The 26515-nt window shown below is 32.2% G+C and overlaps 1 protein-coding gene across 3 annotated transcripts in view; it reads left to right on the top strand.

Moving 5' to 3' along the window:
* The first annotated feature begins 23441 nt into the window (after positions 1-23441).
* LOC101219982 (E3 ubiquitin-protein ligase CHFR) overlaps positions 23442-26515 on the top strand; it is a 53270-nt gene continuing 50196 nt past the window's right edge. For all 3 annotated transcript variants that reach the window (XM_031883809.1, XM_031883808.1, XM_004146353.3), the window contains exons 1-2: positions 23442-23597; positions 26199-26349. In XM_031883809.1, coding sequence (XP_031739669.1) covers positions 23537-23597; positions 26199-26349 — 212 coding nt within the window. In that variant the 5' untranslated portion in view covers positions 23442-23536. The remainder of the gene's footprint in view (positions 23598-26198; positions 26350-26515) is intronic.

Here is a 26515-nt window from a genome sequence, read left to right as displayed (position 1 = left end):
GAATAGAAAAAGGAGCACTTGCAAAAGAAGCAAAACAAGTTATAATAATTAAGTTTATAGCACAAAAATTTATTGTTTGCAAACATAACAAAAACAAAGCCCAACCCACATATCAAGATATAAAATATCACAAATGCCCTTGTCACTGATATACATTTGATACAGTTGATACAGTTGATACACATATAATATACCTAATATCCCTTGATACACCTAATACTCCTTATACACTTGATGTACATGTCATACTTCTTGATAACCTTTGAACTTTGATGCACTTGATGCACCATGATACTCTTTGATACACTCGATACCATCTGATACACCTGAAACACCTTGATACACCGAATACTCCTTGTTACACTTAATTCTATTGATACACTTTATACCCTTTAGATCTTGATACACTTAAAGACTTCACTTATAAGTTTGATATACTTGATGCATCGCTAATAAACTTGTTGTGCTTCATTGGTATACTCAACATGTGAGACCCGTAACTAGAAAGGTTGAAATTTTGACCAAGTGTTCTGAAGCAGAACTACGCGATAAGATGTATTCGATTTGAGTAATTCATAGTGGAAGCGTTACGTGATTAAGGTGTTTTTGCGAGATGGAAGACTAGACGAGAAGTAAGGAAACTTCCTAAAAATTTCCTAAGTGTTTTAATGGACCACGTATAGAGATTAAGTTAAATCTTAAGCTTACACGTGAACCACTAAGAGTAGGAGCTGATGAGCTGACAAGAATTTAAGGGTGACTAAACTTGTTTAAGGATGAATATAAATAATAGTCCTCAGCTAAAGTATTGAGAATTGTTACTCTACAAAATTCAAGAGAAAACTTAAGAACTAATGCACCGGCAAAGTGCTTACACTAGAAGAGAAAGAAGAGAAGCATTTTGGGTTTAGGTCTAAAAGTTGTGACTGTTTTCTTCAAGTATTTAATTGATTTCAAACGTTCTTCCCAAGTTTTTTTTGATGATTTGTTATGATAATTTCAATAAGAAAGTTTCTAAAGAGTTTCTTTTTTTTTTTTTTTTTATGAAAAGTTTATATGTTTCAAAGTATGTTCTTTATACTTGTTCATGAAAAGGTGTTCAAAATCGTTAGTCTACTTCTTAACAATGAGCTGGCTATTATGTGTACATAAGAAGTAAAGACAATCATGTATTATAGATGTGCATGGGAGATGAGGTGGAACAAAAAAGATGTGTATTGTGCTTCGACATGAGTAACAAGGATGAATTTGTATATTGTTGGATGCTATAGTTACAAGAGTTTAAACTCGAAGTGATGAGACCTAGCGTAGGGAATGCGATTCGAGATCCTTGGTGAAAGGAATGATTATTGATTAATGTGTGCTTATGCTAAATAATGTGTTTATGTGAAATAATATGTTTATATGAAAATATGATTTTATCGGATTTGACATGTTTTGTGAAATAATATTTACAAAAAGTATTTTACAAAAAGGTTTTCTTAAAACCTTACCAAGTCTATTGACTTATGTTTTATAGTTTGATCTCCCAGGAATCAGACTTTAAGGCCAAGAAAGGAAAGTTGAAGGGTTGCTAGGCGAGAAGAGTTGTCAGGTGTTTTACCTTTAAGTTTAAATGTTGTATCTATGTAAATTGTATTAAGTATTGTAGAATTCCTTGTTTAAAGTTAATAAAAGTTTTGGTTTATTTTTTTTTTCTTATTTTTTAAGTTGTTTATCGCCTAAAGTATGAAAGTGTTAAGTAAGAAGTGAGCAGGTGATTAAGCAAAGCTTAAGGACTTTTGAGACCGAGTATCTTTGGTGTTTAACGTATCAAAGATATTCAAGCAACGTTGCGTCTTGTGTAACAAGAAAAGACGTACGCGACGCAAGGTGTGACACAACAAATTTGATACGTTTTATGCACATGATATGTTTGATATACCTGATGTACTGCAGATACACTTAATATTCTTCACATATACATTTGATTGATTAAATACACTAGATATGCTTAAAGTCCTACTTATACAGTTGATACACTATTGATATACACTTGTAAACTTGATTCATATACTTGATAATGATTCAGTTTACTCATATGATGATATGCTTTAATAATAAATTGTTAATATACTCAATAATGATAAACTGAGTTATATCATTCATTTACTTAATAGTACTATAATGAACTGCATGAAATTTGAAAAAAAAAATGAAAAATCATGTAGTAGGTATATCAACCAACTAGTACATATAATATAAGTACATCACAACATTAATATACAAAACTGAAACAAAGTAAAACCAATGTAAAAAAAATAAAACAAAATTATTTATAATCAGATTTAACTTTAAATACCCATCAAAGAAAGTAAAGTTAAATTACTATGATCAACAATCATTATATTTTATATTATAATTACTATACTATTGATATCTTAAAATCAAGATTAAGACAAAAAATAATTTTTCTGTATAAGAAATGATGATTAGGTCCTTAAAAAGTGAGAGAATAAATAAGAAAGGAGTAGAACATTAAAAAGAGGAAGATAAAAAAATTATTGAAGCGTAGTTTAGGAATAATATTAATGACAAATTGAAGTTGGAGAGTATTTTTAAAAGTGAAAATTTTGTCATGTTTGCAAAATTTTAAAACAATGTGCTATATTTGCTATATCATGTTCTTAAAATGCTATGCTATCTATTGCAACCTTCCTAACAAAAACTAATTTCAAATTTTAGATAGGATTAAAGACGATGTTTTCTTGATATTTGAAGGTGCCATAGGAGTACTTTTGGATTTTTTTTTTTTTTTTTTTTTTTTTGCCTTTTCCACTAATAACTTTGAATATAGGTTCAACCACACTTGATAAATTTGGTAAAACAATCATCAATTTACTAATTAATTTTGGCTATGTTTAGGTTGAATTTATGATTTATTTGCAATAAGGAAAATTTTGCTAAGCTAAAGTAAATGGATTAAGATTGAAACTGTACTGTATAGAGGCTGATGGATGATTTATGTATGTTATGTTTATGTCCATTTTTGGACTAAGACATTTTTGGATTGTTGGTAGGTGTTACCCTGATGTCGAAGAGATGCGTGTAAAGCATGGAAGTGACTCTTAAATGAGAAGACCATTATAAAGCTCAAAATCAAGGAAAAAGAGGTTAGAGGAGAATTTGAGAGGAAAAATATGGCAGGAGGAAGTTAAGAGTGTGAAACGAAAAAATGAGAGAGCCGCTAGGGAGAAGGGATGTTCCAAAATAGAGAAGGGTTTGGGATGGAGTGTATATATGTTGTTAGGGGTTGAGGCCATGCAAATTATTGATCTAAGGTTGTATGGCCAAGCTAAGGAAGGAAGACAAAATGTCTTCATATTCTTACATGGTGTGTTGGTCATGGAAATTTCTATTACATCCGATGAGCCAGTTTAATGAGCTAGCTAGTAAGCACATCACTCCTCTGAGTGTATGACTCAGCTCAGAAGGAAGGCGAGTACAATATCCAGAAAGTTCATAGAGCTGAGTCAGGGAACATGTAACCCTAAGCGCGGTCCGCTAAGAGAGGTTGTTAGGCAACTAGGGCAAGGGGCTAAGGTGTGCCTTTACATGTTTAGGTACCTGCTACAATGATCAGTGTTTTGCAGCGCATAGATAAAAGGATTATAGAGAGCTGCCTTCGAGTGAGATGTCGATGACTCGAGAAGAAGCTAAAGTTGGTTTGTATTGTGTAAAGAGTACGCGATGAAGCAAAGTCTTAAGTTGTAACTTTTTCGCTGAATTACCAAAGTCTAAGTACGAGACAAGGACTTCGCAAAAGGGAAAATTAAGTAAGATGTTTCACTTACTAGGCATTCAACACATTACCTTACAATAAGAACACGATACAGGTCTGGCGACATGCCTCCACTTAGTCACTGGAAATAACTTTGGAGCGGTGTGTGACACTTAAAACATAAGTCAAACGGACTTAGTGAGTGATAAGTTCTTGAGAAAACTTTTTTGGAGAAAACACATAGAAATGACAAGTAATAAGGTCAAACCACATTAGGCAAGCACATCATATCAAGCCACATCGAACATCGCATTAACCACAACAGTTTTAAACAATCACGTAGCGAGTGCTACAATGTCATACACTGGAATCATTTTGCAACAAGCTCAACATTGAGATCTGGGATTCTCCCCTTGTCTAGACCTGGGATTTGGTCTCACAAGTATCACATGAGTTATGTGGGATTTGTAAGACCTAAACATTAGATATCTTAGATTTTCTAAAAAGCTTGAAAGGATTAGTTTTGAGAAAATTTAAGACAAGGAAGTAGGCTTGAGAAGTGTTTTGGTAAGTGTGTTGTGATGAGTGAAAAGAAGGAAGGTCATGTTGTGGAAGCTTAAGAGTTTAAGAGGATCAAAAGAAGGGAGAATTTTGGTTAAGTATAAAAAAATATAACTTTAGGCATTTTGGTTGGTTTGGTGAAAAAGTTATAGAAGTTAGATTTTTTTTTTTTTTTTTTTAGTGTATAAGGTTGATGAGAAAGAAGGATTATAGAGATTGGCATTTTAGCTAACTTTAGAAAGGAGTTTCTCACAACTTATTTGAGATTTTTTACTCAAATTAGTCTTGAAAATTTAAAAATTAAGCCTAATATATTGAGGAAGGCGGATGGAAATTTTTTATTTGAGAAAGTTGGCGTTTTGGACAAGAGAAGACGAGAAAGTCAGTGCGCGAGTGAATATGAGTAAAGTGCACTCGTAGAAGGCTATAGAACACATTGTTCGGCGTTTTATTATGAAATTTTGAGGTCAGAAATATAACTCATCTTAAAGCAACTGTGTAGAAGGAAGTTGGATTAAAAGAGTTATAGATTTTAATTTATAACTTTTCTAAGTTGGGTTATGTAGTCTGGGCGAGAAATTAGGCGAGATAGACATGGAAGCTAGCTATGCGTTTTGGACAACTATGTGGCATGATAAAGACAAGTAATTTAAGGATTTAGTGAAGTCTCAAAGCCTTGATAACATGCATTTTGAGATGTAAAAGTAACCAGGAGGTGTCTTAATAAGGTTTAAGGTGAATTTAAGTAAGGATGAGGTGTTAACGTAAATTTATGGAATGGACTCTAAAAATAGGCCAGTTTCAATATTGAATTTCTCACACTCCACTTGTGCGTTTTGAGTGAAATTACTCTCAAAAGTTTTCATTTTGAGTATATTTTCTAAGATGAGACTGCACGTTTAATTTGAGTAAGAGATGGTTGAGTTTTAGTTGTAGAAAGCAAGGAAGGTCAGAATACAGGTGATTATGAACAAAGTGAAGTTCTAGAGAGCTATAGAGTTCATCCATTGAAATCTAAAGCTGAAATTTTGAGACGAAAGTATTAAGACAATTTGAAACTACTTTGTAGAAGGAAATATTTTCATTTGAGTTCTAGATTTTATGCTTTTAAGCTTTAAAGTGGAAGAAGGGTTCTGACCTACAATAAGTTTCTAGGCATTGGAGGTTGTTGAGCGTGGTGTGTTAGATCAAAGAGGTTTTGGACAAGAAGAAATCGGATAAGCATATCAGCCAAGCGTTTGATCTATGATTTGTGAGTGACTTTCTTAAATGTTTTTATGTTAAAATCTTTCTTGTGATTTTTCTTTACTATTTTGAAAGATGATTTCAAATGAGAAAGTGTTTCAAAAAGAGATTTCTAAGAAATGTTTATATGTGTTCAAGCATAATTTATAATGTTAAAGCTTGATTTAATGATTATAATTTCAATGCTATGAAATGGTTTTCAAACCATTAGTTGATTCTTTGAGATGATGCTAACTTTTATGTGCACATAAAGAATCAAGGTCATCATGGGGTGTACGGACTACATGGTGATAAGAAGCTAGCTTATGCGTTGAAAGGAGCGTATAATACTTAGCGGTTTGAACAACAAGGACGAATTTATATGTTCTTGGATACTATAGATACAGTAGTCAAACGCGAGGTAATGAGACCAAGCGTAGAGAACAATTTGAGATCCTTGTCGAAAGGAATGGCTATTAACTAATGTATGTTTATCTAAAATTATTATATTTTAAATGTGTTTGTTAAGCATAAAGAAAGATTTATGCAAAATGAAATAATTTGATGTTGTTTATGCAAAATGATGTTTATGAAAAGGTATTGTGAAAATGATTTCATAAAACTTCACTAAGTCTTTTAGACTTATGCCTTCAAAATTTATCTTCCAGGACTTAAGCGTTGAGGTCAAGAGGAGAGGAGGTTTGGGCTTGCTAGACAAGAAGCTGCTAGCCGTTTAAGTTTAATTAAGCGTTGTTTTTTTTTTTTTTTTTTTTTAATCTTTTTGTTAAGTGTTGTATCATTATGTTCATGTACTAAACACCTTGTTAAGGAATAAAAGTTTAAGGTTTGTTTTATTTTTCCGCATTAAGTTCTTTATCGCCTAAAGGATGTTTGTGAAGTTAAGTATTTTGGCAAATAAGCTACATTAAGAAAGTTAAGACGGGTGTCTTTGGCGTTTGGGCGCATCAAGAATGCTCAAGTCGCACTGCGCTCCCGAGACAAGCAAACAGGTCTGCGGGGCGGGGTGTGACAGGATTTCTACCAGCGTCCAATCATATTCAATCATTCTCAGACTTGGAAGTCACACTTAACCAACGTCTCATAAACATTTTTGAAAATTTCCTTTAATTAAATCATGTTTAATTAATATTTCATTCAACACTTATTTGAATGAATATCTTTCCTATATCTTATAGATTTATATTAATATAATTCATTAAATCATATTTAATTAATATTTCATTCAAATCTTATTTGAACGAATATATTTGCAATATCTTATAGATTTAATTAAATAAAATTAAACTAGTAATTAATTCTCTAATTAATTAATAGCTAAATTAAATATTTTATATTTAACTTAAATTAAATTTGAATCATATTCAAATATAAGTTTATCTCATAACCAATAATTTTAATATGAATCTAATTCACATTAAATTAATATTTGAACTCATTCAAATATTTTATCTCTCATAAATTAATTTTGAATTTTATCCAAAATTAAATTTATATAATAAAATTTGATAAACTTTATATTATAATGTATCACTATATATTAAGCTAACTTCGAAAGTGAATTTGAACATTTCAAATTACAACAAATATAAATAAATCTAATTACACTTTACGAGCTAAAAAGAAACGTACATTCAATCATGTCCCACTTTGTGTTGATGGTATGTGTTTTTTGCATGTACATTATTATTATTAGACTGCATAAAAAGAAACGCAGCAATCATGAACACAAAATGACTCAAGGTAGATAAGTATTTGGTATTTTACTTATACCAATGCTAATATATTGTTGATAGATAATTAAAGACATTGAGAATACACTTATTTAGGCATATATTGTGAAGTAGAGAGATGAGCCCCATATTAATGTTTCTCCTCGTACTGGAGAACAGGTTCAAAAGATTGGAAGTTATACACTACGCCTAAGGGTCGGATAGTCGTAGATGCCGACACCTTGACCTTATATGTCCAACACAAGCTCATATACTGTCCCTCCAAGAGGAGAAAATGGGTCAACAAATCTTGCAAATAAACCATTCACCACACGCACGAACTTCAGATTTTCACCTGTTTTCTTGTTATGGTCATCCACTGTTAAGTTTCCTATTTCTTGCACTTGCGGATCATTGATATCCTTAATCGGTTCAAAAGGGGATGTGAACGACATTTTTAATGGCTTTTTTAATTTGTACTTGGAAGAAACTTTCTAAGGATGATTTATGCTCTATAATATTGAGATGCTTGGTATTTATAGTCGATGTTGAACTTTAGATATTGATAACTCCGAATCTAATATGAGGAAGGACGTCCTTAATTAAAACAAGGGCTAATAGGGCATCCCTATGGACTAAACAATTCATTTGTTTGGAGACAACATCACTGTACTACTATATATCAATCAAACAATGTTTTTTGTGTGGCTAGTAATATATAACTCAACATCAAATTTTCATTTTAATTCTTGTTATTTCATGCTCCTGTGATAACCATTTTGGCATTTTTAAGACTTTAGCCTATAAGATTTAATTAAAACCATAAACTCTCTATGTTTGCCATCCATTTTTTACTAAATATTTTTAAAAAATTAAGTTAATTATTTGATAATCAACAAATACAATACTTGGGAGGAATTTTCTAGTATTTTTTTTCTATTTTTTCAAATTATGAATTATAAACGAGTATTTGAAATTCTTTATTTAAGAATTTGGCTTCCTCTTTTTCATTTCATTAGTATTGACCTTAGCTTAGTATATAAGAAATTGAGTTGTTACATGTTCAACTGTATAACAATATATTAGGTGTATCAAGTGGGTTGGATTCGTTCTTTTGTCATTTTTACAAAAGTAAATAGGTCTATGATATGAATCTTAATTTTTAAACCTAGTTTACAAGACATATAAGATGTGCCCTAATATTAACTTGAATGAAGACGTGCCGTTGGATATTAATTTATTCCTTAGGGATGTTTAACTTTTAAATAAATATAGCTAGTGTTTGTACTTGTACATGTATACTACAAAAATGAATGGCCCATATTGTGTTCATACATAAATATTCAGGGTGTTATATATGCTGTCAGTAAACGAGTTTATTACAATCATGTATTTTGTGATGTTAATATACATGTTTTATTTTGTGATATGAGTATACATGTTTGTATAGACATAATGTTTATAATAGAATGCAGAAAAAGAAAAGAACCATCATGAAGGCACAAAGAACAATAAGCGTTTGAAGAATTGACATGTGTAATCAGAATTAAATTATTGTAAACCAGAGGAGTGTGTTGAAATACATGACGAAGGGAAAGCAGAACGGAATTGAGATTCGTGAACCGCAAAAAAAGTAGAAAAAGACGTCGGTGTCAGATTGAAAATTGACGGAAGAAAATGAGTTTAATATAACAACTTGGATCCAAAACACTCAATATCGATGACAGTAACATCTCAGTACTATTTTATTTATATCATGCTACCATTTTTGTTAGACAAAGGTGGTAAAGGGTACAACTTATTTAAGCTTGTTCCGAAGTAGAGAGATGATGCCAATATTATGGCTTGTAGTATGGGAGAACAGGTTCAAAAGATAGGAATACATGCCTTATTAGGCCGCCTGATACCTCTTCCAATTTGGTGGCATATGTCCAATTGATTTCTTCATTAGTTTTAGCTTCCAGCACAAGGTGATATAATATTACTTCAGTAAACCCAGGCCCAATGTATTTGTCACTCTTCAAACCATTCACCACACGCACAAACTTCAATTTCTCCCCAGAGTTCTTGGAGTAAAGGTTTTCCACCGCTAACTCCCCTAGTGCTTGCACATGGGGATCATTTATATCTATAATAGGTTTCAAACGATGACGTGACTCTTCAATACTCATTATACAGTACCTTTTTAATTCCCTAAACGTTATAAGGTCGATTTGTACCGTTCAATGTTGAGACGAAGCTTGGTGTTTATAATTGTTGTTCAACCTTAGACGATATCGATAACCACAAATCTAATTCACATAGATTGGACGATATTGATAACTTCGAATCTAATTCACATACATTGAACTCCTTATTTAAAACAAGACACGTAATACAACCTTTCAATAATAGATTAAGCACTACTAGAAAAATGGGCTTTCTTGACGGTTGTTGTTTTCCTTTCTTGACGTTTTTTAGAAAAAAACGTCAAGAAATAGGTGATTTCAAAGACAAAACGTCAAGAATTTTCAATTTTCAGATTTCTTGACTTTTTTTAAACATCAAGAATATCTATTAAATTCTTGACATTTTTTCAAAGTCAAGAACATGTATTAAATTCAACATTTTTTCAAAATCAAGAATATGTATTAAATTTTTGACATTATTAGAATGTCAAGAATATTTATAAATTTGACATTCTTGACGTTTTTTAAACGTCAAGTAATATGCATTTTTTTTTTTTACGTTTTAAAAACGTCAAAAAATATCAATTAAATTCTTGACGTTTTCAAAACGTCAAATTTTTTTATAGGAACTCATTTTCCAAAATTCTTAAGGAATAGCTTCCAATCCATTTTTATTTGTTTGTAGACAAAATTATTGTTCAAAACAATGCCTTTTAATTTGTGAGATATTGCTTTAGTGTTGTACATAATTCAGCAACAAATTTTGATTTTCTTGCTGTCTCATGCCCCATCTGCTCCAACCATTTAAAGTTTTATATTTACATAATGCAGCAAATTAAAATTTTAGAATATTGAATTTTGGGTTATTTTTTAAAGGGTATTTTATGTTGTTTTTTATTTTTTTCTTTTTATTTTTTACTTTTTGCATTTTTCTTTCTAGAATGGAAGTAAACTTTTGTAAGATAGGGTTTCAATCAAACTAATTGTGTTCCCTTCTCAATTCTCATACTCATTAACTCGTTATGCTTCAGTTTAATCATAGAAAGTTGAGCCGTTACAATATACATGTAAATACATATTATGATCATAAAGTCCATGAATGCAATAACTCGTTAACTCAAGAAATATATATTTCACATGTACATATATACCAACTTGCTCCTTTATATTGGTTGAGAAAAAGTGTAGAATGTAAAGATGAAAATGTAAAAAACGATTAGTTTAAAAATTGTTTAGGAATTATCTTTCTGTGTTGACGATTGTTAAAAGAGAATTTATATGTCCTTATTATTCTATTCCCAATTGGATATAAAGTTTTATTTTCAAAGTTATTTATGAATAGGGTTCACTAACCAAAATCTTTTGAATCAAAATAATGTACATAACTTTGACTCCCGCATTTAAGGTGTGGTAACCTATTCACTTTTGGAATCAACATAGGAAAATTGAATTAAAATTAGAAAAACGAGTGAAGAAAGTATTATCAATATTGTTATCACAGTAAAGAGAAACTCATATATGTATTATAGATATGAGCCCAACGAATTCACGTTGTCTCCTTAAGACAAATTTACTCACCCTAATGTTTGAGTTTTGAGAGTAGTTGTCTTTCAGAATAGAACAGATCAGCTTTCTTCTAAGAGTAGCATTCCGAACGTCAAGCTTATGAATAATGAAATTATGAGACTTTAAAAAGAAGATATAAGTTTTATTTTAACACTTGAATTAAAAAAAGAAATCTAGGCATCGTCCAAGTTAGGAGGAACTTGTTGGAAATTTAGGCAGAGATATAAATTATAAATGCACAATAAACTAACTTATATCTCAAACTTATACTACATGGGTTGGAACCAAACAAACAATACGGATTATAAAATTGGAAAATAATAAAGCATAAAGAAAAAATGAGAATAAACTACATTGAAAATTATAATGGTTCATTCCCAAACTGGAGACAACGTCTAAGAGTCTTATGCAACAACAAGTTTGAGTGTGATAGATAGAGAGTGAAAGAAACCCTCAAACTCATTTACAAATCTCTCTCCCCCATTAATAGTGTAAGAAGAACTATTTGATAATGTTTTAGTGGTTCAGAGAATAGTGTAGGAGGTAAAGACGAAATTAAATGTGTTTATTTGTATTTGGAGCAAAAGCATTATTAAGTTTAAAAATTGGTAACTATGAATCTCTTCCTTTTGTTCACAAATGGGAAAGAATCATATATTTTCTTATTCTTGTGTCGACCTAGTCTATAAACTTTCATTGTCAACATTAAATAGTTCCATGTTACATCTTTATTGTTCATCTTCTACTTTTCCTTGTCTTCTCTTCTTCTTTTTCTTTTTTCTTTTTTCTTTTTGGTGTGGATTGGATTGGAACTCTATCCTTAAATGAGGTTATTTTCTATGAATGAATTATGCTTTAATTTAATTTTTGGGTTGTTTTTTGAAATATTGAAAATGAACAAACATATTTATAAATACAATCAAACTTTATTGTCCATCTTTGATAGACCACGATTGTAATTACCCAAAATTTTCAAAACCAAGTTGAGATTGTTACTAATCTAATTATCTTTTCAACATTTAAAGTTTACTTCCATTATACAAACAAAAATGCAAAAGGTAAAAAATAAAAATAAAAAATAAAAAACAACATAAATTACCCTTAAAAAAATAACCCAAAATTCAATATTATAAAATTTTGGTGCATTTTGTAAATATAAAACTTTAAATGGTTGGAGCAGATGGGGGCATGAGACAGCAAGAAAATAAAAATTTGTTACTGAATTATGTACAAAGCAATAATATCTCACAAATTAAAAGGCATTGTTTTGAGGAATAATTTTATCTATAAACAAATGAAATGCATTGGAAGCTATCCCCTTGATCTATTATTGGAAGGTTGTATTAGGTCTTGTTTTAAATAAGGATCAGTTCAATGTATGTGAATTAGATTGGAGGTTATCGATATCGTCTAAGGTTGAACAACAATTATAAATACCAAGCTTTGTCTCAACATTGAACGCTACAAATCGACCTTACAACGTCTAGGGAATTAAAAAGGTATTGTATAATGAGTATTGAAGAGATCCATCATCGTTTGAAACCTATTATAGATATAAATGATCCCCATGTGCAAATAATAGGGAAGTTAGCGGTGGAAGACCATGACTCCCATAACCCTGGGGAGAAATTGAAGTTTGTGCGTGTGGTGAATGGTTTGAAGAGTGACAAATATATTGGGCCTGGGTTTACTGAAGTAATATTATATCACCTTGTGCTGGAAGCTAAAACTAATGAAGAAATCAATTGGACATATGCCACCAAATTGGAAAAGGTTTATTCAGGCTGCCTAATAAGGCATGTATTCCTATCTTTCGAACCTGTTCTCCCATACAACAAGCCATAATATTGGCATCATCCCTCTACTTGGGAACAAGCTTAAATAAGTTGTACCCTTTACCACCGTTGTCTAACAAAAATGGTAGCATAATATAAATAAAATAGTACTGAGATGTTACTGTCATCGATATTGAGTGTTTTGGATCCAAGTTGTTATATTAAACTCATTTTCTTCCGTCAATTTTCAATCTGACACCGACGTCTTTTTCTACTTTTTTTGCGGTTCACGAATCTCAATTCCGTTCTGCTTTCCCTTCGTCATGTATTTCAACACACTCCTCTGGTTTACAATAATTTAATTCTGATTACACATGTCAATTCTTCAAACAACGCTTGTTGTTCTTTGTGCATTCATGATGGTTCTTTTCTTTTTATGCATTCTATTATAAACATTATGTCTATACAAACATGTATACTCATATCACAAAATAAAACATGTATATTAACATCACAAAATACATGATTGTAATAAACTCGTTTACTGACAGCATATATAACACCCTGAATATTTATGTATGAACACAATATGGGCCATTCATTTTTGTAGTATACACGTACAAGTACAAACACCAGCTATATTTATTTAAAAGTTAAACATCCCTAAGGAATAAATTAATATCCAACGGCACGTCTTCATTCAAGTTAATATTAGGGCACATCTTATATGTCTTGTAAACTAAGTTTAAAAATTAAGATTCATTTCACAGACCTATTTACTTTTGTAAAAATGACAAAAAAACGAATCCAACCCACTTGATACACCTAATACATTGTTATGCAGTTGAATATGTAACAACTCAATTTCTTATATACTAAGCTAAGGTCAATACTAATGAAATGAATAGAAATTTTATTTCACTTAAATGAAAAAGAGGAAGCCAAGTTGTTAAATAAAGAATTTCAAATACTCATTTATAATTCATAATGTGAAAAAATAGAAAAAAAATACTAGAAAATTCCTCCCAAGTATTGTATTTGTTGATTATCAAATAATTAACTTAATTTTTTAAAAATATTTAGTAAAAAATGGATGGCAAACATAGAGAGTTTATGGTTTTAATTAAATCTTATAGGCTAAAGTCTTAAAAATGGCAAAATGGTTATCACAGGAGCATGAAATAACAAGAGTTGAAATGAAAATTTGATGTTGAGTTATATATTACTAGCCGCACAAAAAACATTGTTTGATTGATATATAGTACTACAGTGATGTTGTCTCCAAACAAATGAATTGTTTAGTCCATAGGGATGCCCTATTAGCCCTTGTTTTAATTAAGGACATCCTTCCTCATATTAGATTCGGAGTTATCAATATCTAAAGTTCAACCTCGACTATAAATACCAAGCATCTCAATATTATAGAGCATAAATCATCCTTAGAAAGTTTCTTCCAAGTACAAATTAAAAAAGCCATTAAAAATGTCGTTCACATCCCCTTTTGAACCGATTAAGGATATCAATGATCCGCAAGTGCAAGAAATAGGAAACTTAACAGTGGATGACCATAACAAGAAAACAGGTGAAAATCTGAAGTTCGTGCGTGTGGTGAATGGTTTATTTGCAGGATTTGTTGACCCATTTTCTCCTCTTGGAGGGACAGTATATGAGCTTGTGTTGGAGGCTATAAACGCTGGAAAAATAAATTGGACATATAAGGTCAAGGTGTCGGCATCTACGACTATCCGACCCTTAGGCGTAGTGTATAACTTCCAATCTTTTGAACCTGTTCTCCAGTACGAGGAGAAACATTAATATGAGGCTCATCTCTCTACTTCACAATATATGCCTAAATAAGTGTACTCTCAATGTCTTTAATTATCTATCAACAATATATTAGCATTGGTATAAGTAAAATACCAAATACTTATCTACCTTGAGTCATTTTGTGTTCATCATTGCTGCGTTTCTTTTTATGCAGTCTAATAATAATAATGTACATGCAAAAAAACACATACCATCAACACAAAGTGAAACATGATTGATATACTTGTTAAATGAGAAACTTGGACCAAATCAAATTTTACCATGTCGTCACAACAAAAGCTAAACCTTAGAGATAACGGTAGGGAAATAGCAAATTTTAAGATAGCATCTGAAAGTATAGCAAAAACCGATGGAAATAACATATTTACCAAACGACGGATGCGTGCAGTTACTGAATTCTAGGGTAATTCATAGACAATGTATTTTAATGAATCCATCATGGGACAGCTCGTGCAGATTTGAAAAATACAATGTATTTTACAAACCATGTTTCAACATTATTAAATCCTAAGTAAATTGATATAGGATTTTATTGATGCACGAGATTGCACCAACTTTCTCCGTGATAATGGAATATATATCTTTTAGTTGCTCAATTAGTTATACCATTATATCATAAATAATTTACTAACAATTTTGCTAGTATAAATTTAAATAATACATAATAAACATATTTAATAAGAGTTTGGAATTATATAGTTAAGTAATAGTCAAATGGAATTATTTAATTATATTGATAGTAGAGATAGAAAAAAGTCAAATCTAAGAGTTTGAGCGTGAATTTCACAAGTTACTAAGTAAATGGAGAATTCGTTTGAGCGTGAATTCCACAAGTTTTACTGAGCGTGAATTTCACAAGTTACTAAGTAAATGGAGAATTCGTTTGAGCGTGAATTTCACAAGTTACTAAGTAAATGGAGAATTCGTTTGAGCGTGAATTTCACAAGTTACTAAGTAAATGGAGAATTCGTTTGGGCGTGAATTCCACAAGTAATCTAAGTAAATGGAGAATTGAATGGAGAATTGAACATAACCTAAGTAAATGGAGAATTGAACATAACCTAAGTAAATGGAGAATTGAACTCCAAACCAAACTTGTCGTGAACCCAAATTGTTTCCCCAATAACACCTTCAACATAAAATACAACTTTAATAGAAAGTAAATGTATTTTAGAGACCAATATTTACTATTTGATGGGTATACCTAAACCCAATCAAAACTCACCAAGGAGTGATCAACAACGGCTAAAGGCAGGAAATGGCTTAGCAAGGAGTAGATCGACACGTGTGGCTTGGGACTAAATCTGACGCTCGAATTCGTTTCCAGCGTGGACTAAGACAGAGTTGGAGAAGCGTAACGACGGAGAACGGCTACACGAGGGTGGTGCTTTACGACAGAGAACGAGGCACAATGAATAGCTACAGCGACGACTCTTCAGTGGTGAGGTAGATCTTAGACGAACTGAGAACAGAAACGATGCACAAACGAAGAAGGATGTCAGCTTGCAACCAACGTCGAACAACTTTGCACAATGTGACTCAAACTCCTCCAAGTTTCGTCGGGACTTGAACTGTAAACGACGCCAAGAAAGCAAAAGACAAACATCGGTGAGATCCTTAATGGGCGGCTAGGTCATGAGGAGAAGAAGAAGAGGGAGAGTGAGGGAAAGAGATGGCATACGAAATGATATATTTCTTTTTTATTTTTTATAGTAATAATAAAAAATTATATTATTATTAATATTATCATTTTCCTTTCCTTTTCCTTTTTCTTTTCCCTTTTAACAAAATATTCCTTTTTTCCTTACCAGCCTCCAACAATTTAACACCCAAACATATAAAAATCTAATAAAATGAGACGAACAAGTTAGAAAAACTACCTCAAATTTTTTTGGTGTTACATTCTTCTTTCCTTAAGAAACTTTCGTCTTCGAAAGTTCTAATCCTCGAACAACTCTGGGTAACGAGCTCACATATCATCTTCTCTCTCTCATGTAGCATATTCCATTGGATTCCGCCACAAAACTTTTACTAAAGTAATTCATCTGTTACAAAACATTTTTATCTCTCTAGCCAAAATCTTAATTGGTTGTCTTCATAGCTCAAACTCTCATCAATCTTCAATGGTTCGTAATCTACTACATGAGATAGATCTACGACGTACTTTCTCAACATCGAAACATGAAAAACATCATGAACAACAGAGAGTGATGGTGGCAATTCGCTTTAAGATCTCAAACGATCCAACAAAACAAGGACTCAACTTCCCATTCTTTTCAAATCGTAGAACACCCTTCATAGGTGCCACTTTCAAGAACACCTTAATCTCCCACATCAAACTTACGATCTTTATACTTACATCACATAACTTTTCTGTCTACTCTGTGATGACTGCATATGTGCTCTAATCTTCTATATAGTGTTGTTAGTAGATTGAACTAACTCAGAACCCATCAATCTCTTCTCACCAGACGATGTCATGTCAATGATAGCCTAAAAACTGTTATTATACACAAACTCCATCAAATGCAAGTGAGAGTCCAAACTCCAAGGAAAATCCAATGCACAAGCTCGTAGCATATTCTCCAAAATTTGGTTCAAATGCTCAGTTTGACCATTAGTCTGTTGGTGAAAAGTTGTACAGACATCCAACCCCGTGTCCAGGAAGTCTGATGTCCTTTCTAGAACTTAGAAGTGTAACAGACATCTCTGTCAGAAACAATCAATACAGGCACTCCATGCAGTCTCACTATCTCAGTCAAATATAGCTCTACCAACTTACTAGCAATATAAGTGAATTCCCCTAGAATAAAATTTGATGATTTCATGAGCCTATCAGCAACAACCCAAATCGCTGTATAACCCTTCAAGGTTCTAAGCAACCCTATAATAAAATCCATAGGCACATTCTCCCACTTTCACTCTGGCACACTCAAAGGTTACAACAAATCTACTGGTTTCTATCTCGATGCTTTAACCTGTGAGCACATCAAACATTTACTAACAAAATCCGTCACTTCTCTCTTCATATTACGCCACCAGTAAACTCGTTTCAAGTCCTAGTACATCTTTGTACTACCTAGATGCATGGAAAATGGGGAACTACGAGCTTTAGTAAAAAAATCTATCTTAACTGTACTATATGCTAGCACACACAATCGCCTCAAACAAAAGCACATCATCAGAGGATATGGAGAACTCATCAGCTTTCCTGATTCTACCAGGTAGCCCCTCTCAACAAAATAAGAATCATTACGCTAAGCAACAATAATTATCTGCCTCAAAGTCGACTACACTAACAACTGAGCTAAATGTGAGGTGACTTCCCTTAATGAAATGGTAATCTCAACTCTCTCAAAGTCTCGGTGCAATGGAGCCTGTCTAGTAAAAGTGTTGTTGAATGTGATACCTTCGTACTAAGTAGAGCATCAGCTATAACATTCTTGCTATTTGGTTGATACAAGATCTCACAGTCATAATCCTTTACTAACTCAACCCACCTTCGATACCTCATGTTTAACTTCTTCTGAGTGAAGAAGTATTTCAAGCTCTTATGGTCCTTAAAGATCTGTATCTTTCTCATCATACAAGTAGTGCCTTGCTGTTAATTCCATATCATAAGTACGGAAGTTTTGCTCATGACAACATAAGTATTGTGGCTTCCTACAACTAGTCAAATAAATCATCAATCCTAGGCAAAGGATATTTGTTCATAACAGACATCTTATTCAACTCTCTGTAGTCAATACATAAGCGCATCGACCTATCTTTCTTCTTAACAAACAAAACTAGTGCACTCCAAGGTAAAACACTTGGTCGAATGAAGTCTTTGTCAAGCAATTCCTACAATTGCACTTTCAACTTTTTCAACTCTGCTGGGGCCATTTTGTATGGAGCTTTAGATATAGGAACAATGTCTGGTTCTAAGTCAATGGCAAAGTTAATCTCCCTTTGAGGAGGAAAACATGGAAGTTCCTCTGGAAAAATATCCAAATAATCTCTCACCACAAGTTCTGATGTCAAAGAAACATCAGCATTCTCGGTGTCTACAATACTAGCCAAGATACTTCAGGTATCCTGGTTGAGCAGCTTATTAGCTTTCATAGCTTAAATGACTTTGGATAGGACCACAGTCCTAATCCCGTTGTTTTTTAAACTAGCCTCTGTAGGAGGATTAAAACTACCTCTTAGCTGAAACAGTCTATAATTGCATGTATAAAAAAATTACATTTCATTTTCAAATTTCAAGCTAGTAACGTTTTCTTCATAGTAGGCTCAAAATGGTTTCTTGAAGTCTCATCAAGACAACTATGCACTAAACTTTTCTTTGCATGTTTCTTCCCCAATGTCTTAATTCTAAACACAATCCAATGCAATTGTTATACTCAAGCTTAACCATGTATTTAGTTCCCTTTAAAACCAACAACATAACTTATTTCTTAGATTTTTAGCACAAAACAGTCAATTAAGTTGATTACGTCCTACTCCTCTGCCTACTCGACCACCTATTCGAGCACCTTTCGTGGAGACATTTTTCTTAAATTTCACCACCAAATTCTTCACCATTAAATCATAACATTCATGTAATTCTAGTTTAACTTAGGCAAGGTCATAAACATAAACCAAACATATTAATCATGAAAGTGTACCTGAATAGTGACGAAGGATTGTTTTAGTCATAGAGACCCTAAGCATAAACTTACATCATAAGTCAGTATATATAACCTAAAACTTAGGCTTTGATACCAACTGTAACGATCCAACTTTTTAAATGAAGTTGAGATCATTACTTTAACATAAAACAACTTCGTTTTAACACAAAAGATCATAAAAATCTGTTTAAAAACAAATAAACATAAAAGAAACTTTATTCGGGCTTACTTCAAACAAAATTAAAAGTTCAAAAGTATTGTATTTCAGGTCACCAAGAAAAAAATCATTGTTCTAAACATGAAACTCATTTCAATCATCAAAGTTTAAAAGGGGTAAAACATTACAACAGTAAGTGTAAGCATTTTTTTTTATAAATATTCTGGCATTCACGAGTCCTTGTCCCTCATCGGTCTACCTCTTATATTATCTTTTCCTAAAAAAGTTAAACATAAAAGGGTGAGTATAAAAGTATACGCAGTAAGCGACCTAATACTGGTCACGTTAGAGGTATAATTGTTAACTTCCTATTAGGAGGTACCATGCATCATAACAGTCTTGTGATCCCATAGGATGCAAGTCAATCAGACTAGTGATTTCAAAGGATGCATATATCAGCCGAGTGATTCCAAATGATGCACATATCAACCTAGTGATTCTGAAGGATGCACATCTCAGTCTAGTGATCTCGAAGGATAAACATATCAGCCTAGTGATTCCGAAGGATGCACATATTAGTCGAGTGATCCTGAATGATGCACATGTCAGTCGAGTGATCATGAATGATGCACATCTCAGTCGAGTGATCATGAAGGATTCAAATATCAGTCTAGTGATCCCAAATGATGCACAATAAGTGGTGATCTCGTAAGACACTGTGCCTGCAAGATACACTACCCCATAGATAAACGTCCCCTCAGTTTAGATAATCACAATCCAGTCTAAACAGTCAAATACAATCAACTCATAAATACATTCCAATTTATCCACAATATTTCAGTTCAACACATAAGCAGTCAAATTAACCATACTAGTACATATCCAATCATCATCGTAATAAGTCATTAATACAACCAAGCTTATGCACAACAATCATACCCTTTTAGTCAATACATTCCAAGTTCAATATAAGGTCCAGTAGTAGAAATCTCTTACCTTGAGCTTAGCTAAATTCCTTGTTTGAACAAAAATCCAAACAAACCAACCAAAACAAAATTAAACAGAAAATCAAATCACTTTCACAAACAAATTCCTTCATTCAATTCACCCAAATGTGAATTCCACAAGTTACCCAAGTAAATGGAGAATTGAACTCCAAACCAAACTTCTCGTAAACTCAAGAATTCGGGGGTTATTTCCCCAATAACACCTTCAAGGAAAAAGAAAACTTTAATCCAAAGTAAATTTATTTTAGACCAATATTTAATATTTGATGGGTATACCTAAACCCAATCAAAACTCACCAAGGATTTATATCAACAATGGCTAAGGGCAAGAAACAACTCGACAAAGAGCGCAGATCGGCGCGTGTGGCTTGGGATTGATGCTTACAGCTCGTATTTGTTTCCAGCGCGAACTAAGATGGAGTTGGAGAAGCATCGTGGTGAAGAATTAATAGTTGCACGAAGGCTAAGGGTAGAGGCACATTGGCTCGTGACATGTCATATGGGGACTTAGTTTTGCTTCCACTTTTCATTGTTCGTTTTTCAGTTAAACATTTTGATCTATTTATTCTTATTATCTTTAAAATTTGTAAACAAGCTGCAACATGCTTTCATGGTATTTTTTAACTAAAATTTAGTTTTACTATTTTCAAGAAATTGTCAAAATTGTTATTTATCTTTAAGGTAATGACCTCAAGTTAGTACAAAGAGTTGGGGTGTTACATACTCCCACTGAAAAATCATACTCTCAAATGATAATTCATAATAATGAATTTAATTTGGTGAACTAAGAAATTGTCAAAATTGTTATTTATCTTTACGGTAACGACCTCAAGTTAGTACAAAGAGTTGGGGCATTACATACTCCCACTAATATGAGCTTAGCTCAACTGACATCTTTATATTCTTATAGACAAGAGGTTTCAGGTTCAAATCCACACCCCAGCATTTATTACAATACCTTTGCAAAAAAAAAAAAAAAAAAGTCATACCCTCAAATGATAATTCATAATAATGAATTTAATTTGGTGAACTAAGATCCAAGATTTCAAGTCAACTTTGGCATGACACTTAAAATCAAGCTATTTAGGTAGACAACCAAGATTTCAAGTCAACTTTGGCATGACACTTAAAATCAAGCTATTTAGGTAGACAACCTTATCAATTACATCACATGTAACTCTTAGAACATTTATGAAACAAAAGACATCACATATACCATTAAGTCCAAAATCGTTTTGATAGCCTAATTAAGTCTAACCATGTTCAAGCATATAAGTATCACCGTTACTTCATTTTGCCTAAGACAGTATGGATGATGCTGCCAGGGAATGTCGAGATCTGAATTTTGAATCCTAGTTCAAATCCTATGTTTAGGGCGTTACACGTTTAGTTCAAGTTGTTTTAGTTTTGTAGTTTGTAAAGTCTTAGTTTGTAAAGCTTGATGTAGAACTCATGGTTTAAGTTAATAAAAGTTTAAGTTTCTGTTAGTTGTGTTGTGTTATGTTTTCTTTATCGCTTAGTGAGTTAAATGGACTTAAATTTGAGTTAGGCAATAAAGCCAAGTATCAAGACTTAGAACCTAAGCTGAGTGGTTTAGCGTTTCACCTTAGAGGCACTAGGACTGCTCAAAGTTATACCGCGTATAGTATAATAAGCTTCAAGTCGCGTGTGGGGCGGGCTGTGATAAGAGCCCTTGTTTTAATCCCATCTGAGCAAGCCATGAAACCACCCATATAACTGTAAAACCAAACCCATTTGGCTATGAAACCACCTACCACCTTGAAACCACCCATCTGGCCACAAACCACAAACCACGAAAACCAAAACCCATCTAGCCAAGAAACCACCCCTGAACAATTGAGACTGAGGAAAAGGGTAAGTTTGCTGAACGATTGGGACGACTGAGGAAGAGGATAAGTTTGCTGAATGATTGGGACAACAAAAATCATCAAATCACCACCTGATTAGGTAATACTTCTATCCCCTCAATCCATACTCATTTTGATGCTTTCAACACTATGAAAGGGCTTTAGGATTTTTTTGTTGCACGGTTTCAAACCATAGGCTTAGCTCACTACTGCTAATTACACAATGCTTTAGTCATCACCAATCAAGAGACGGTGCCTGTCAATGAGTACCTCGCTAATGGTAATCACATGTTAATTTCTTTTGTTGGCATTGTTGATAGTCCTGCCATAAACTTGTCCAAGACTTACCATACTTTTATCCTGCTCTTTAATCTTGTGTCTGTTGGATAATTACGTGATTTTGGTTTAATTGCCTTTCTCTTCTCATGGTTGTCAAGTTCATGATCCACAAACGAGATAGATGATTAGAACGAATCACAAAGTGGAAAGATTATTTGAGCTCACTTCATTTTAGCCACTTATTCCTTCCTTTGTTTTTGTTGTTGTCATTGTTCAGCTACTGAAACCTAAAACCTTGGGATCCTTAAAGTCTTTTAAAGATTCTTGTAGTAGCCTTGGTGAAAGGAAGGTAAGAAGAAATTTTATTAAGAGTGTTAGAAGATAAGTGACATTATTGGGGCATGGTTGGAGTGACATGTCACTCATCTTCGAATTATATATTAAGAATGAAAATGTAGAATTAATGCAAAATACAAAATTCATCTCTCCTACTAGACATCATTAATATTTATTTCCATCAAATAATGAGAAATAATTATGTTTTTAATAAATAGATTTTTAAACATAACCATAAATTCGATTGAATTATAAGAGTAAATCTCGTAACAAAAAAGAATATTTAAGATTATGACATTTATGAAATATCAATTTATAACTAGGCTATTCCTTCCAATTTTTTAAAATTAAAACTATTTATAAAATATAGTAAAATAGTTTTAAAAAACTCTATGAAATTAGATGAATTTTGTAAGTAGAAATTGCACCCACTACATATAAAATAAATAAATAGTTTGAGTAAATTTAATACGTGCGTCCACGTAGGACGAAGTCATCAGCCGTTTACTCCACACCTTCCTCCGCAAAGCTTCATAACTTTCTTTTAAGCTTTTGGGTGTTTGTATTTGTCAATAAAAATTGTTTCATTTCAAAATTCTCAATCTTCTCCTTCTCCTACTGGCGGTATGGCGGAAATTGGAGAGTGCTCTGCTTCAAATTCATCCATGGAAAACTGGGCGAAGCTAAGTATGTTTCATCTTCCCATGTCCCTCCTCCCTGAGTTCTTCATCAGTCTGTCTCTTGTTTGACTGATCCGATGGCTAATCCGTTTTGCATTAGTGGATTCTCTGTTTCATTTGCTTTTGCTCAGCATTTGAGAGTTGGGCATTTTTTTTTTATAATTTTTTTTTTGCATTCTTTGCAAACAAAAATTTGTTACTATCCTGAAAAAGTTTTCTTCAGTTTGAAGTCTGGGTTGAAATTACTGGGGAAGATAATGTCATCGAGGAAATGATTTTGATGGTACGGGAGTTGAACTAGGTTTGACAATGATGGAAGTTCAATGTTTCATTTGTATTTGATTTCATGAACTGTTAGCAGTATGATTTACATAGTAGAAGGTAATTGTCTCACTAATGTTTCTTTCGGTGTTTTAAATTCATTTTAGGGAAATAGGCAGACAGTATAGAAATTAAAGAATTTCTATTTTGATGAAAGATATACAAGAGGAAGAGAAAAAGAACGATTAGGAATCGTACTCTCCCACTTAACTTAAATGATCACAGAAAGCATGGGAAAATTTTACAAGAACATCCATGCAAAGAACACATCTAGTCATCGAAAACGATCAAATGAATCAAAGTTTATTTAACCTCTCTGAATTTATAGCTCAAAATCTATATATCTTCCATTCCAATTTTCTCAAAATTTTTTTACTTTAACATGAAAAAGTGACGGGATAAAGCTTTCACGTTCTTAGAAGGATTCCCATACCCTTGAGGAAATGATTACATTAAAGTTTGTCTCAATTTCCATGAACAAGGTAGTTGTAATACGATCATGGATTTGCATGAATTAAAATTGATGGTGGATTGAAAATTATTCTTGAACATATTTGTCATTAAAATATATGTATTTATATTAGAAAAAAAAACAAGAAACACAAAATTTCACAAATGATTGAAAATTTATAAAAGAGTACAAGGATTCAAAGACTACAATGTGTAGACGTGGGAAAACAAAAGTTGCAAGTGGAAGAAAATTGCAAAATAGAAAGAGGGAAAGCTATAACTTGACCATAAAAAAAAGCCTCTCAATCGTTTATTGTCATTTACAGATCTTAATATCAAGATTACACCTTTGGGATGATTTCCTTTCAAGAAGCCTTTCTCTCAATTTCCTATGTTGGAATTTTGGTTGCTACCACTTATCTTGAATAGCTATTTTTCTTCCTCTAATACCAAAAAATGATGTAATCTAGCATCTAAGTGAATAATCTCGAAGAATACTCAACCAAGCTGTTACTGTTATTCAAACAGTATTTTAATTACAAGAGATTACCCCTTTATTTTAGTTTGAATTTGTTGATTTTAATTTGTTATCTGTTAGTTCTCAATACTTAGTCGGTCCCCCTTCGGCTAGTTGGGGTGTTTTGGTGGGCTGGTTGTTTTTGTATGCCCATGTATCCTTTTATTTTTTCTCAATGAAAGCAGGTTGTTTTATCAAAAGAAAAAAAAAGAAGAAAAAAACAAATTAAAACTAAATTACAAGGATACCTAGTCATGCTACATCATACTTGTCTTGTGTGTTCCTGGATTGTGCATTTTCTTACTTTATTCTTTAGGTTTTTTTAGTAGACTGTAGATATTGGTTATTAATAATTTCTATGAAAGAGTTATTTTTAAATTTATTGGAAAATTTTAAAATATCTATTACATACCACTAGGTTCGCTATCATAATTGTTTAGCAATTCCTTGAGCATAAGCTAATAACTATAAAGTTCAGAAATTTATTGTTTATGCTTTTTTAACCAAATATGAAGTTGAAAGGTTTTGTTGAGTTTAGGCTTACATGTGGGAGAGTGAACAAAATTTTAGGCTTACGTTTAGAGGCATTTACTTTCTTATAAAGGAGAAAAATGAAAAAATAGTTTAATTAAAAGTTAAGACCTTTTAATATGGAATAAACATTTATCCATTATTTATTCATTTGTTATAAGAAACTGAATATCATCAAAAGGATAAGTAAATGTTTATATGAATCCACATGTTTTAATATGTACTTAGGTATGTTTCTATAATTTCTTCAATTTTTTTTCTTTTTGAAATGAGATGGAAAATTTCCGTTGACAAAATGAAAAATTACATATAAGATGTTTGCAAGCTCCAAGTGTTTCTTGGCATACAATGCAAACAAGAAGAGAAGTACTATGTGAGAGCCATTGTTTAGAGGTATATTAGCACTATTGGTATGAATATGAGCAAGGGCATATTAGTAATAGCTAGTAAGTTGATTAGGACTTTTAGATACAAATAGAGGGAGTGGGATGGGGAGGAAGGTGGGAGGTTTTAGTAAAATTTCCAGTGGAGAATTTGGGAGAGAGTAGCCCTCTTGATATTGCTCTTATATTTTAGTTTCTTCATTGATATTACAATTATATTTCTATCTTCCTATTTTTTTTATATTCTTTGTTGTTCTCGAGTGTTCTTGTTAGATGGGAACCCTAAATACTCAAATGTTTATAATCTATTGCAATTTTCTAATTAAAGAAATGAAAAAGACTACTGCATTATATATTGGCATCATTTTTTGAAGTTAATTAGCCATCTTATTTTTTTCTTTTCCAGTTCCAACTGATAAAATGTATGCGGATATTGAGATAAACTCTGATGAGACGGTTATCTTCTCGGAGACAAAATCCACATCTGTTGAAAAACATGAATGGTGCAAAATCACAAGGAATTCAGATCTAAATACTGCCACTCTGCAGAATAGAAGGTAATATGCTGTACAACAAAGTAATTAGTGTTTGAATCAAATGATATCCTTATCCCCATAAATCAAAGCTCCAATACGTTTTTGGTCCAGGCTTTTAAGATCTCATATAAAATTGTAAACCTTAGAAAAAATTTCCACTTTTACCCTTATGGACTCTATTGGAGCT

The sequence above is a fragment of the Cucumis sativus genome, chromosome 4 (assembly GCF_000004075.3).
Source record: "Cucumis sativus cultivar 9930 chromosome 4, Cucumber_9930_V3, whole genome shotgun sequence".
NCBI lineage: Eukaryota > Viridiplantae > Streptophyta > Magnoliopsida > Cucurbitales > Cucurbitaceae > Cucumis > Cucumis sativus.
Note: the sequence above shows the minus strand (reverse complement) of the source record. Positions and strands in the feature narration are given on the sequence as shown.